The sequence below is a fragment of the Podarcis pityusensis genome (genome assembly GCF_964106645.2).
Source record: "Podarcis pityusensis genome assembly, chromosome: 3".
Taxonomy (NCBI): domain Eukaryota; kingdom Metazoa; phylum Chordata; class Lepidosauria; order Squamata; family Lacertidae; genus Podarcis; species Podarcis pityusensis.
In genome coordinates, this window is record NC_138026.1 from 65,487,765 (window position 1) to 65,503,513 (window position 15,749).

General features: G+C 41.9%; 1 protein-coding gene across 4 annotated transcripts in view; it reads left to right on the forward strand.

The window, feature by feature from the left end:
- The window catches only part of TAB2 (TGF-beta activated kinase 1 (MAP3K7) binding protein 2), a 51,006-nt gene that overhangs the window by 18,747 nt on the left and 16,510 nt on the right, over nt 1-15,749 (forward strand). For 3 of the 4 annotated variants that reach the window (XM_080998565.1, XM_080998562.1, XM_080998564.1), the window contains exon 2: nt 12,592-12,780. In XM_080998565.1, the coding sequence (XP_080854691.1) occupies nt 12,679-12,780 (102 nt within the window). In that variant the 5' untranslated portion in view covers nt 12,592-12,678. Of the gene's footprint in view, nt 1-3,340; nt 3,459-12,591; nt 12,781-15,749 lie in introns of those variants that run through there. The other variant, XM_080998563.1, reaches the window with a different exon arrangement.

Here is a 15,749-nt window from a genome sequence, read left to right on the forward strand (position 1 = left end):
GCTTGCGGGGCAGGCAGCGGGGAGAAGCGCTCTTCTCCCCGCCGCCCGCCTTCAGATCAGGTCCGGGGACAGCGGGGAGACGCGCTGCGCCTCCCAGCTGTCCCCGGAGCTTGCGGGGAAGGCAGCGGGGAGAAGCGCTCTTCTCCCTGCCGCCCGCCTTGAGATCAGGTCCGGGGACAGCGGGGAGACGCGCTGCGCCTCCCAGCTGTCCCCGGAGCTTGGGGGCAGGCAGCGGGGAGAAGCGCTCTTCTCCCTGCCGCCCGCCTTGAGATCAGGTCCGGGGACAGCGGGGAGACGCACTGCGCCTCCCCGCTGTCCCCGGAGCTTGCGGGGCAGGCAGCGGGGAGAAGCGCTCTTCTCCCCGCAGCCCGCCTTCAGATCAGGTCCGGGGACAGCAGGAAGACGCGCTGCGTCTCCCAGCTGTCCCCGGAGCTTGCGGGGCCGGCGGCGGGGTCTCCCCGCCGTCAGCCTCCAAACCACTTCGGGAGACAGCGGGATGGCGGCGTTCCGCCTCCCTCTGTCCCCCGACCTTGTGGGGCTGGCGCTGGGGCTCTCCTGAAGCCTGGAGAGCGAGAGGGGTCGGTGCGCACCGACCCCTCTCGCTCTTCAGGCTTCAGTGAAAGCCTGCATTCGCACCATAGGACGCACACACATTTCCCCTTCATTTTTGGAGGGGAAAAAGTGCGTCCTATAGTGCGAAAAATACGGTAGTTCACTTTCTCCCAGACAGTGGTATAGCAAGAGCAAGGATAAACAAGGGTGATGTGCTGCCACTTTTTTAAAGCAGTTAATGATATCATCTCCTGGGTGCTTTTTGCCATTTCTCAGCACGAGAAACAACAACAAACCAGGCCGAGGCAGATTATATTAACTACTACTTTTGTTTTGAAAAGTCAAAAATCCTTTTATTATGACCAACCAAAATGCCACAAAATAAAAACTTTTAAATCCTCCAGGATGAATGTCAAACAAAGGGGGTAGGGAAAGAATGCACCGGACAAAAATTCTCTTTTGTTGTATAATTTTAGAAGTGGTCATGGCTATTGAAGGGTTGCAGTGCAGAGCACCAACACTTCAAACTCTAGCACTATAACAGTGGTCCCAGACACCCTCTTCAATCAAGGCCTCTTTGCTTTTTGGAAAAAGGCAGTGGCCAGATGCGTAAGGGGTGCTAATATAGAAAGAGCAATTTTGACCATTAAAATGACAACTGCTATATAATGGAGCAACTACACTTAAAATTTAGAGTGGTAAGAAGTGTTTTTTTTAAAACCAATGCAAGAAGAAAGCTTCTTTTGATCCTTCCTTTCAGGTTCAGAGCTGACAGCCCTTTCTCATGCCCTTAGATAGTATCTCCCCTAGTGTGCTTTTTGGATGCCACAGCTGATACTGAATGCAGTGTTACTTCCTCTGTCAGAGGTGGGTTCTTAGAATCATGTTGACAAAAACGTTCTCCAGCCATTGGCTTTTCAGACTTAAAGTTACAACTCAGGGTGCTGATTTTGGTGTGCAAAGCATTAAGTAGCTTGGGCGCTGTGTGCCTACAATAACTCTCTCTTCCTTGTTTGCTGCTTTAATTTCCAAGATCAGCAGCATGTATGCTTTTGACCTATACCATCTCTGCCAAGTTCATATGACAAAGAAGTGGAAAGACATTCTTGGTGGTTGCCCCAAAATGTAGGCTATGTTCCCATTGGTGACATGCCTAAAACCAAAGCCAGGCATCTTCCCAAAGCAATTCAGGACCTTTGGGTAAAAAGCAAACAAACAGCCTAGTGAGTTTTAAAGGGTATTTTTTAAAATTGTGAGTAAAGAGAGGATGTGATTTTTCTTTCAAACTATTTAAACCCTTGTGGCTTCTTATATTGGAACACGTGCATTCTGTATTTCTGCTTGTTGTGAAGCCAGAGAAGGTGTAACTTGATCTTTGAGCCACGTTTGGTAAATACTAGTTTTGTGAATACATTAAGTTCTACGGTTAACAGAAAAACACTATACAAGATATGTAGTTTATTTTCCCCTCTTCATTTCAAATTGTTAGGCGGGATTAATGACCCGTAAACTCATTTTCACTGTGATCTGATAATGTTTGTTGGTCTTAACTTGCTCTTGTTGAAATGTTTCAATAAAATGGTTTCTCACAAAATTTTCTGTAGAATATAAGTATTCAAAATATTTCCTACTACTCGCTGCTACTTAGCATGACTGTTACTGCCTAATCCATGGGTAGGCAAACTAGGGGCCGGATCCGGCCCAATCGCCTTCTAAATCTGGCCCACAGACGGTCCGGGAATCAGCGTGTTTTTACATGAGTAGAATGTGTCCTTTTATTTAAAATGCACCTCTGGGTTATTTGTGGGGACTGCCTGGCATTTTTACATGAGTAGAATGTGTGCTTTTATTTAAAATACATCTCTGGGTTATTTGTGGGGCATAGGAATTTGTTCATTTCCCCCCCAAAATATAGTCCGGCCCCCCACAATGTCTGAGGGACAGTGGACTGGCCCCCTGCTGAAAAAGTTTGCTGATCCCCTGGCTTAATATAAAGGAGCATTTCATTTGAATATAAAGCCCACCCAAATTCCCAAATGATCTTGAAAAATTGTCTTGTGAATTTCTTCTCACTGTACTAGTTCGGTGGATTTGGGAAAAAGTGACACCCCTGCCTTATCACATTTCCTCCATCAAAGGTTTTTTGAGATATACTACGTCTTCTAAAAAGAATCGGGAGTTACAAGAGACTAGTATACTAGAAGGCTAATGCATTCACAGATCATTTTTTTTCAACCTTTTAACAGTAGACACTGTGGGAAGTGAGTGAGTAGCAAAGGAACAATGAGGAGAGGTGTTAAATCTTTTTACCACCTCCACCTTGTGATTCCACTAAACACCCTGACACTGCTATTAGCCCTGGAAGGAAGTTTATTTGGTACCAATGGAAGCATCTCTCCCAACCAAGAATAATATCCTTTCAAGGGGATACTTTTGGAGGTACTATAATGTGGGGAAAAGGATTGCACATAGCTAATCTCCTCACATCCCCTTGTGGCTACTGTTGCCAAAGGAGCAACATTTCACCTCACACATTTCAACATCACAACTGTTTTGGCTCTGCATGTTGGAAGAAACAGTGCAGATGATCTGTATTTGAAGATAGGACTGTTCTCTTGTTCCCTCAAGTATGTTTGCTTGGGGTCTCATAAGTCTGAGTGATATTCCCATGGTTTTAGCATCTCCAATGTAGGAAGAGGGGGTATACCTTCCTATCTGAGGGCCACATGGACAAATGTTTTAGATCTGTGAGTAAACACTGTGATATTGTTTCTTTCTGCAGCCTATGCAGACAATGGGTAGTCCTCCAGCATGCATCCAGGTTGGAAGAAACTGCAGCCCACTTGGCAGGGCTGTAGGCTGTTTCTGTGACTTGCTGTGTGAGAGAAGCATAAACAATTTCTGCTGTAAGTTTCTTGTTTTTCACCTGCAGCATTTCAGAGTAAGCAATATTTAAGTAACTTCACAAATATTGAAGTGTCCAGGCTTTTTAAAATGTATTTGCAAATACATGTGCAAATAGAGTAGCTCAAGAAAAAGTACACTGCAGCTGAAAGCAACATACAATGTGAAACAATAATGAAATTTGGAACACTGCTTTTTCTATAGTATAGAAAAAAGATACAGCTCCTGAAAAAGAGATGTGTTAAAAAGTGTTGGATTTGTGGACAATAGGGATATGTTTAGGTGTCCATGCTGTTGACATTGACCATGGTGCTGGTCCTTCCTGCCTCTTAAGTGTGTATGACTATTCTCACTACTCTGCCACCTCCTGGTTCAGAAGGAGTAGTGCAATTTGTCTGAGTTACGCTGTACAGTGGTACCTCGGTTTACGAACGTTCTGGAAGTCCGTTCTTAAACCAAAACTGTTCTTAAAGCAAGGCACGCTTTCCCTAATGAGGTCTCCCGCCACTGGTGCCCTTCCACCGTTCGGATTCCGTTCTTAGACCGAGGTAAAATTCTCAAACTGGGACACTATTTCCAATTTTGCATAGTTTGTAAACCGAATTGTTCTTAAACCAGACTGTTCTTAAACCGAGGTACCACTGTATTTGAGGTTGCTTGGAGCACCCTCTAAGAACAGCCCGGCTACAAGTTCCCCATTCATTCCAGATTTAGGTGAAAGGCTGGACTTAGTCTGTGTTGGGCTGTGTTTTGGAATCACACCAATAGACCTTGGAAGTACAGTACAGTACAACAAGCATGTGCTCCAGTCCTCCTCCTGAAATTAGAGATGGGGAAAGGAATTGTTCCTAACCTTGTGTCATGCCTTAGAAGCACTCACCACCTCTGAAGCTCAGTGTGATGGCATTCAATGGTTCCTGATAACCAAAGTTTGGCTAGTTACCAAGGCTAGCAAAATAAAAATCAGATCCTTGGCTACAATCAGTGTAGGATTTATCTTTCTTCTTTTATTTAGTATAATATAGTACTATACAGTACGATCACATATTGCATGCAGTTAACCTGCGCAATTTCAACCATGCACAGTTGAAAGCTGTTATTGCATGCAAGGCAGAGGACCAGGTTTTCCTTGCTTACCAGGCTCAGGGATGCTCTAGTAAGATCTTGCAGGAACTCAGGCAGCCCCATGAAATCTTGTTAGAGCAGGGGTCACCAACATACGGCCCAGGGGTCAGATAAGGCCCGAGGGACTCGTTTATCCAGCCCCTGGCGACTGCCGCCCGCTCTTACCGATGCGGTGCGGTGCAGCGCAGGGACCCATTTCCGGGTCGGAGGAGCACCGGAAATAGCTTGCGCATGCACACGGGCCTCCTCCGACCTGGATGTGTACCGGAAATAGCGTGTGCGCGCGCGCTCCCTCGCCCTCCAGCCCGCCATGCAGTCGTTGCTGGAGACACCGGCCCGAGGCAAGGAAAGCTTGGAGACCCCTGTGTTAGAGCATTCCAGAGCTGAAGGTGAGGATGGTCATGTGGGGGCAGTTCCATGGTACATTCATTGGGTACATACATTTTTGTTTATATGCACCATCCCTGGAACATAAGCCCAATGCAAGATGTGATCATACTGTACTTTTTAATTCTGGTTCTCATTTATGAAAAATTGCATAGGTGATGTTGAAAATAAAATTGAACACTGCATCTTTTAAGACGCTTGTGCCTTTGTATAGGAGGGGAGTTGGGCAAACTATCACAATCTTAATAATCCTGAATGAATAGTAAAACACTGAAGATTATGATGTGAGTCGTATAGCCCCAAGTAGGACATGTGAAAAGAAACAGAAGTAGGCATTGTGGGAATATCTTACTGGCCTAAACTTGCATACTGAATATTCTGAAATGGTGAAAATCTAATTTGCAGGAAGCTTGGGTAGGTCACAGTATTGTTTGACTACATTCTGAAAGGACATGTAGAATAAGAACAAAAAACAAACACACAATTCATTCTCATATTTTCCACCAACTTCTGGAGGCTGCTTCAAGCAGCAGTGTTTGCAGTTTGAGGCCTGGAAATGGTTGAGCACTGTAAAAAGTTTTATAATAGATACCAAGTGAACAAATACAAATTGTTCATACAGTTTTATTTCTAATTTGTCATTTAATTAGTTGGCTGTATTTTCAAACTTCTTTCTCCAAAAGTGGCAGGTTAAGAAAGTTAATATAAGGATTCATACCAGCAAATGCAGAAAAAAGACATTAGTTCCTCTCTTCTTAACATGCAGTTTTTTCCTTCTTCCCCATCCCCTTCAATACTGTTTCCTAACCGAAAGATTATTCAGAAAACTAAAAAACAAAGCAGGGAATAAGGGGCACACACATTAGCTTACTCATCAGCAAGCCATTGTTAGAAATTAGCCTAGCACGTTTTGCTACTGGCACAGGCCCAGTTGTGACTATGTGAAGATTTCTGGGCGCCAAGTTGGCGACCACAATTTAAAAACCTCTGCCTTAGTCCGTAGTTAAGCCAGTTCCATTCCCACTGTGTGTGTTTCTCCTCCTTGCATACTGGGACAAGTGAATTGTTGCAAGAGCAAGATACAGTCAAGCAATGTAGTTCATATCGTAGAATTGTAGCCTTGGAAGGTACCCTGAAGATCATGTAGTCCAACCCCTGATGAATAAACGTTCCGTGTAGTGACCGTAACCTACATTTAAGGTACCTAATGGCACATACCCATTAGCTCTTTAGAAACCATGTTGTTGTTGTTGTACCCTACCTAAAGGTAGCTTACAGATAAAAATAAGGACTGTTAAAAACACAGAGAGAAACAATTTAAGCCTTCTGGTTCTGAAAGTACTGATGCCAAGCTTACATTGCCCTCAGGTGTATCCTTCCTGTTACTGTTCCTTTGCCAATAAGAAATTATATCCCTTGATTGGATGGTGAGTGGAATTAACATTTCCCCCCACTTCAGATAAAAGTCATTAGTGCACACACATGTTGATAGGGACAGGCTAGTTTTGGAGTGAAGAAACTTTTTTTTTTTTGGTAGCTGGTACTGCCAGACTGAATGGTCACTTATGGCTCAGGGCTTAATCTACACACATGGAACATGTTGCTGCATGTCCTTAAGAGGTGGAGGCAGGGCAAGGTATGTGGTCAGATTGTGCAGTTTTGTACAGGTTTGGCATGCTTAATTGAAATAGACCAGTATGACATGCAGAATCTTGAAGTGCGCTTTTCAGCTACCCAAATGTGTCTTCAATCAAGGAATAGAATTGTGCAGCAAATGACAGTTGTAGACTGCCTGAGCTAAGCTGTGTTGCAAGTTCTCCTGAACAGGGCCATTAAATAAGGGAACCATGAATATAGTCTCCTGCAAACATAAAGGTAAAGGTACCCCTGCCCATACGGGCCAGTCGTGTCCAACTCTAGGGTTGCGCGCTCATCTCGCTTAAGAGGCCGGGAGCCGGCGCCGTCCGAAGACACTTCCGGGTCACGTGGCCAGCGTGACGAAGCTGCATCTGGCGAGCCAGCACCAGCACCGCACATGGAAACACCGTTTACCTTCCCACTATAAAGTGGTACCTATTTATCTACTTGCACTTAGGGGTGCTTTCGAACTGCTAGGTGGGCAGGAGCTGGGACCGAAAGACGGGAGCTCACCCCGCCGCGGGGATTCGAACCGCCGACCATAAGATCAGCAAGTCCTAGGCACTGAGGTTTTACCCACAGCGCCACCCGCGTCCCTCCTGCAAACATAGAACATACTTAACACCATGCTTACACTATGCATGACTTCGCTAATGGTTCATTCAGCATGAAGCCAGTCAATTCGTATCTGCTCAATTGCCTAGCATTTAGAAAAAGTGAGTATATTGAGTGCTTTGTGAAAAACATGCAGATATTTATGAGATTTTAGACGGTGAATTTATTTAATAGAATCTGAACAGGTTGGTGCAATTATGGGCACATTAGAATCTGGAATAAAATATGAATAAGAATATGGTAAAAAGATCAGCACACTTATTCATATTACTTATTGGTGGTTTGGGGAAGTTTAAATTATCCAAGAACAAACATTTCTCTTTACTGAATTTCAGAGATTGGTACAACGGAAGAACTATGTGTTCTGTTCTTGTTGTTGTTGTTTACAGTAAATTTACAATTGTCCCTATCCGTGACCTCACAAACAGGGCTTCTTGGAAATTAAAACATTTGCTACAACTCAGTTGTGCTATAATTTTTATATTCATAAGCAATTCTGCAAAAAGTTTACATTTTAAAAGTTGCTGAACAATTTGTATAACAATTTGTCGTGAATGGTATTGTTGCCAAGAGAATTCCCCCCCACCCATCCCTTTTTATAGTTTTTGTTGTTACTGCTGTTATTGGCCAGTCTTTTCTGTGGGTGCTAAAGTCTAAAAGAATGAAATGTATAACTGAGCCATGGACTTAGAATATTCTATCTTATGTTTTATTACAAGGTTATATAAATAGTTGCATTTTATTTGTGTGAAGTCCATACATTTCTATCATATAGACACCTAGAAGTCTGAGGCCGGAAAAATCCAGCAAAGATGCATGTGATGCAGGAAAAAACCCCTGCATACCTGACCAGACCTTGTTTTACTGCAGCAGTTCTCGGTATTGAAAAGACAAATTGCTTCTTCAGCTAATCTCTTTTTGGCAGTGCTTCATACTGCAGCAAAAGGAGAAAGCAAAGTTATGTCTGCACGCATAGTTGTTGTTTGCCCCTGTGTCTTTTCTTCCTTTGGAGACATGCCACACTAGCTCTGTGGTGTCCAGTACACAATTTGTTACACATTTATTGATATATCTGCATCGTGTTTATACCTGCAGCAGCTTTCAGTAAATATATTGAAACAGTAAGCAGATTTGATAAATTAACAATATTGCAACAGCAGAACAAAAACCAAATGACAGCAAAGTGAACATTTATTTATTTGTGCAAATTTGTATATGGTTAATAATAAAGAATATCAAAGTGGTATAAAATATAAAACACCATGAATTAGAAATTTAGTAAGATACCGTCAGAAAAATGATTTATGTGTCTTTGTACCCAAACTCGGTATATGTTAATTTGTTACGAGAACCAATAAAGTTGGTCAAAAGCTGTCTTGACCAAAGCCACCACTTCAATACTCCCAGATGATGTACCTGCTCCTCCCCCTCTAGAACAAGTTGTCATAGGGTCTGCTGTCCCCACTACCTTCATCTTGTTTGGATTAAGCTTCAGTTTGTTGGCCCATGTCCAGCCTTTCACTGATTTCAAATACAAGAGCTTCACGGGTTACTTAAAGTGAGATTTAAAAGCTGCTGGGGGCAGGGGGAATAGGCTGTGATGAGCTCCCCTGCAGGACCTCAGAAGTCAACTCTCATGTGGACAAACAGAAATGTGTAATACTATCTTCAGAGACCTGTCCTTCAGGATAGATTAGAACCTTGAAATGCACTCCAGATACTCATAATGAGAAAATTAAATGCTCAGTGGCACTGAAAGTTGATGCAATTAAGTGCTATCGAAATTTGTGGAAGTACTTATTTCCCCATTGGCAAGACAAGTTTCACTCAGTTTTACAGTTCTAGAAATTTACTCAGTGGGTTTCCATTGGCATCCTGTCTCTGATTGGAGAAGGGTCGGGCTACTACAACACAGATGCCTCCCAAGTTCAAGGACTTGGGGATGTAAAAGGTAGCTTCTTCGTTTTCACTGGCTTTTGCATAAGCAGTGTGGCACTACCTGTACTTTCTAGAAAAGCCCATCATGAAGACTGAGAAAACCCTTCTCTTCCTGAATTCTCTGCACCTGCAAAATTAAGGAAGGCGTGGTTTCTTTCTCTTTTCTTTGGCCGCAGGAGTCAGTGTGACTACAAATACTTGCTGGCTATTAATCCCTGCTCAGTCTTCATCTCTATGATTTGTCCAGTCACAGAATGTGACAGCTGCCTTTTCTTGGTTTGACCCATTTAACTAAGTTATATAGTTCTCAAACATTTCTTATTTCTAAAAGACTTTTTTTGCTTAGATTTCAGTTTATTTTAATATTTTTGTTTCAGTTTGGTTGAGTTTCATTTTTGTCCAGCTACACTTCTTTTGCAATTTAAGAATTAAAGCATAAAAGTTGCAAAGTGTAATTCCATGTTGTATGGCATTTGAATATCAGATAGTTCCTAACCTTCTTCAAGGAAATAGGGTAATTCTGGATTATATCATGAAATGGCTATAATATTAATGCTTTTGTCTTTTAAGATTGCAAAATGGTCTACATAGTTTTTTCTAATTCTTTTGCAGGGTGTGGGTGGGTTGGTGGACGTAGAATAGGATAGTTTTGCCTAAGGCATTATTATATATTAAAGGGGGAATGCATGCTTATATTCTTAGAGGTAAGAAGTCAGAACTGCTGATGAGGAAAACAGTGCTTTCTCAGTCCTTGCCTAGTCACTTAGTTGATATTTATTTTATGTTGTATATTGTAGGTCACAGGTCTAACATGCATTGTCATATCTATAAAAATGTAATTGTGTTTCACTTGTTGCTAAAGTGGAAGGTGTAAGTTATGTCTTCCTAAATGTGGAGATCTGTCCTGAATTTGTGCTGCTCAAGGCTATCCATTCCCCAGTAAGCCATTCAATTGGCCTTTGCTAAGATCATTGGAAAAGATATGCGGAGTAAATTTACAGACTATTTGAAAAGTAACTGTGAAGAACAGTTTGTAGGGTTGCAAGAAGTTTTGTGAGGATTATTATTAGAAGTATTGTAAAAATGGACAAGGGGGAGGATGATTTGTTAAGAGATGTAAAGGCAATATAAAGTTAAGAAATGCATAAGAAGTGGTGAAAATGGTGGATCATCAGAGGTGCTGATGGAAGTCTAAAAAGATTGTATAAGTGATAAGTTTTGTGGTACATTTTATAATTTATATGTTAAAATTAATTTAAAAAAATATTATAAAAAAGGAAAAGAAATGCAGAAACTACTTGGGATAATAAAATTGCTCCTAGGTAAAGAAAGAATACTATAAAATTCATTGTCAGTAGAAACCATATGTATAGGATGGGGTAGCTAGCTTGGAACAGTGATATGACAGCTGGAAGTAATTTTGTTGTCAATTAGAGGATAATATATGGTACGGAATGTGTGGTACACAGAGTTTTAGTGCTTTAGTTGTATGTCTGCCCCACACAGAGAAATGTGTAAAACAATATGCAGATATGCTTTCTTAATTTTATTCTGAAACTTCATTGTGGTGAGTTTTTGGTTCATAGCAGAGTTGTTCCACAATGTATTAATTGGCAGAAGTGTTGACTTGTTTCAGATTGAACTTAGATGCACATTGGTCTTATTCAATGGACTCTTGGAAGCACTTAAACAATTTCTTCTCAGATACTGCAATGCTGCTGGAATGCTCAGTAGGACATCCAAGGATATGAATCCATGTTGGGCCTATTATATGGCTACTGCAATTGCAATAATCATGACAGCTATCTTTAAAACAACAGTGGTACCCCGCAAGACGAATGCCTCGCAAGACGGAAAACCCGCAAGACGAAAGGGTTTTCTGTTTTGGAGGCGCTTCGCAAGACGAATTTCCCTATGGGCTTGCTTCGCAAGACGAAAGCCCATAGGGAAATCTCCGGGGACCTCTTTTAAATGCTGGCAGTGGGGAGCAAAGCCTTTCCCCCCCTCCGGCCTTCAGAAGAGGTCCAGGAAGGCCGGCGGGGGCCGAAAGGCTTTGCTCCCCACCGCCAGCATTTTAAAAGCAGTCCGGGATAGCAGGGAAGAGCTTCCCGCTATCGCGGACGGCTTTTGAAGGCAGGCGGGGGGGGGGGCAAAGACTTTCGCCCCCCGCCCGCCTTCAGAAGAGGTCCAGGACCTCTTCTGAAGGCGGGCGGGGGGCGAAAGTCTTTGCTCCCCCCTGCCTGCCTTCCCGGGAGAGCGGAGAAAGGCAGCGCCTTTCTCCGCTGTTCCGGACGGCTTTTGAAGGCAGGACCTCTTCTGAAGGCGGGCGGGGGGCAAAAGTCTTTGTCCCCCCTGCCTGCCTTCCCAGGGGCTTTTACATCGCCCCGGACGGCGGAGAAGTCCTCCGCTGTCCCGGGCGATTTTAAAATGCCGCCCGCCAGCATTTTAAGATCGCCCCGGACAGCGGAGAAGTCCTCCGCTGTCCCGGGGTTTTTTAAAATGCTGGGGGTGGGAAGAAAAGCCCTTGTTTCCCCCCCCCCCAGCCTTCAGAAGAGGTCGGGGGACAGACTGTCCCCGGACCTGGTCTGAAGGCGGTTTCCCTAGGAACGCATTAATTGATTTTCAATGCATTCCTATGGGAAACCGTGCATCGCAAGACGAAAAACTCGCAAGAAGAAAAAACTTGCGGAACGAATTAATTTCGTCTTGCGAGGCACCACTGTATCTCAATCTTGGAAATCATAACTAAATGTATAGGCTATACTGGCTTATAGAAGAACCATGTTGACCCATGGTCAACCCTCCAGGGGCCCTTTATCAAGGTAGATTTAGCTGAAGTGTGAAGGTATGGCCATTTCCCCCCCAAAAGGACTATTTATTTATTTATTTAATTATGGAGGACACAAAACCTTTTGGTACCATAGTGGGGTATCTATAGGATCAGTCAGCTTTTTAATTTATTTAAAGAATTAATGGCAAATTTGACAGGCACAGAAAACCTTGCATCATTGCAGTACAGCATGAGACCCATAACAGTGGGCATTTAAACAAACAAAAAAAAACTTTAAAAAGTCATTAAAAAAACAAATTACAGAGTTTTTAGCTTCTTTTTTTGATGGGGACAAAAAGCCTCTTTAGGGGATGGATACAGATGACTACCCCTGCTTTATACTGTTGTTGTGAATATGCAATTCTTGGTAGGCTTTAAGCCCGTAAACAGTTCCTATTAAAATTTGTCCTAAAGCACGCACCCTGAAAATAGGCTTATACACTTTGTAGAGTGAAGAGAGATATCTTTAGAGGCTGTGATGAAGGGAGCATTAAGCAATATGTTTTAAAAGAAAATGTCACTAATCTTGTATTAAAAAAACTGTATTCGAAAGCATGTGATGAATTTATTGTAGCTGACTTTTTAAATCTTGTCTTCCACAGGATGCTGAGGCAGAAGAGATGATTGTTCATTTGCACTAAGGCTTGGAACTGCCTATTGAACAAAAGTCCTGACCAGGCAACATACGAATGGCCCAAGGAAGCCAACAAATAAATTTTCAGGTTTTACATGACCTGCGCCAAAAATTTCCTGAGGTACCTGAAGTTGTTGTGTCCAGATGCATGTTACAGGTCAGTGCTATGTTGTTTCTGTTTACGTAGGCACTTTAGTGCCAATAATTAAAAGTACTTACAAAGTCTTTCCCCACTAACCTACTTAAGTGTAGATTTCCTCTAGTAGACCCTTCCCCATCCCAGTTTTTTTGCTATTTTTTCTTTTCTTTTAATTTGCTTTTAGATATTGCAGTTTTTCCCTTTCCATGTTGCCTAACCTTTTGAATCTTAACTTGTCATATCCTCAGTTTAAGGTTTAAAGCATATTACTTGTATAAGGATTTCATATAAAGCTGTTATCACTTCCATCACTTGATTGTATTGTACTTGCGGTGTCCTAATCTGCCAGGGAAATGGGGATTTTAAGAGGCATTTCAAATTAACTCTCATTCCTTATAGCTGCCACTTGGTTGGATAATATATGGTGGTATTCAACTAAATTTTACTCGAGCTAGACACATCAAAATTAAAGAACAAGACTAAGTTAGGTCTATTAATTTCAATGGATCTGCTCTGAGTAAAAACATCATTGTATACCACACATGAGGCTTTTGAAGTGGCTTAGTGAGGCTGCCTTTGGGTAAAGCAGTGGTCACATTCCCACTGCCCACACCACAACAGGAACAAGGGGTAGGTGCCTTGAACATTTTTGCACAAAGTTCAAATTTTATTACATGGATTCATTTCTATATCATCTAATCCTAGAGTCTTGAAAAGACTACGGCAGTGGGCAACCCTTATTACTTCCAGAACCAAATTGCCTTGGAGGTAATCTGTCTACAGTGGATGTGGTAAAAAAATGGCAGTGGGTGGGACCATCACACTGTTTCTCTCCCAGCCTGATTTTCTCTGATTCCTTAGTTTGTTTCCCTTTCCCTTTCCACAACTCTAATATGACTGATCTCATGCTGCCATTGAGCAACATGGAGGATAATGTTCATAAGGATTATGGAAGGAGGAGGGAATGAATAAATACTCCTCTCCCTTTGCTACCCCTGTGCTGCTCAGCTGACTGAGGAATTGCTGAGAGTGGAGAAAAGGAGGCTGGACTGCAGCAGGGGGAAATAATCTTTATCTGGAGCCACCTTTTCCTCCTCTGCTTGGCTGATCAGTGCGAAGATGTTTTGTGGGCCATGTAAGATTAGGCAGGAGACCACAAATTGCATTATTCTGAACATTAAGTATACAGATGGAGAATGTGCATGTTGCCCAGAGAGTGTACAAAATGCAGGAGGTATGCACATTTCCCAAGGCCTGTTGGGAAGTATGCATACTGATGGAGAAGTATGCACAGTGGCTGGTTATCATGCACATTAACTACATAACTTGCAGTACTTCCAGTACATACACAAATATAGATTGGATGGGTGGGATGGAAGGATAGGTATAGAAGGATGGAATGGGTGGTTAGGATAGGATAGACTGGATGGAAACTAGTTATTAGTGTTGGTTATTAAACTAACTTGTTTTTGGAATAAAGTGTATTGGTTTGCAATATATCTTTTGGTCTTGTAGCACTTCAGAGTTGTCCATATGGTACAAGATACAAAGTTTCGCTTGTTCTTTTTGTATACATACAAGGATAATAAACTGAATTGCTTACTTCAATTCTAAAGCTGCAATCCTATGCACTCAGCAGGAGAGAAGTATTAGACTCTGAGTCAGGCAGCATTTTGTCTGCTCTGGGTCCCATGAGTAAACTCAAAAGCTAAATTTCAGAAACCTCTTGGCTGCTTCTAACCTAACTGGCATTCATTCATTAGCTGGCCAGAGTCAGGTGTGTTCAAAACACTTCCTTCCAGTATCATGCAATTGCTAAACAATTTTTTCTATACTATATTACATAGTGCAAAGGTTTAATGATGCTATCCTGCTTCCTCTGTTAACCTAACATCCTCACAGAAAATGGATATTTTGGTTTCATTGATCACCTTCAAAATCTGCCTAAGTATACAAAACCAAGAAGAAACAGTTACATAACGGAGGAGGTAATTGGGCTCAGTGGATAAGCTCTTTGTAGTTCCTTTGCCACTGAAAAAATGTGGGAAGGGAGATTGACCTCTGAGGATAACACATATTTCAAACACAGATCTCTTTTTTTTTTATGATATTTATTAAAGTTTCCCCCCCCAAAAAAAAACAGAATACAGAAAGAAAAAGAATAAAGTTTTTTTAAAAAAATATAACCAAAGAAGTAAAAAATAAAAAAAAACATACCAAATAAAACAATTAAAAGGACATTAAATTTCCATAACCTATCTTCCTTATACTTATTTCCCCGGACCTCCTCACACCTCCCTTTTTTGTATTCCAGTTCAATTTGTTGATTCAGCAAATCCTTACCATTGAAATTACCCAGTTGCAAACCTTTTTTCATATCTCTTACAGCATTACAGCTAAAAAACCTCTTAGTTTCTATCCAACATCCTTCTAAGATTCCTTAATTTTACAATATTTCTGTAAATAGTCTTTAAATTTCTTCCAGTCTTCTTTCACCGTCTCTTCTCTCTGGTCTCGGATTCTGCCAGTCATTTCCACCAGTTCCATGTAGTCAATCACCTTCATCTGCCATTCTTCCAGAGTGGGTAGATTTTGTGTCTTCCAGTACTTTGCGATGAGTATTCTTGCTGCTGTTGTTGCATACATAAAAAAAGTTCTGTCCTTCTTTGGCACCAATTGGCCGACAATGCCCAGAAGGAAGGCCTCTGGTTTCTTTGGGAAGGTATATTTAAATACCTTTTTCAATTCATTATATATCATTTCCCAGAAAGCCTTGATCTTTGGGCACGTCCACCAAAGGTGAAAGAATGTACCTTCAGTTTCTTTACATTTCCAACATTTATTATCGGGCAAATGATAGATTTTTGCAAGCTTGACTGGGGTCATGTACCACCTGTATATCATTTTCATAATATTCTCTCTTAAGGCATTACATGCCGTAAACTTCATACCTGTGGTCCATAACTGTTCCCAGTCAACAAACATAA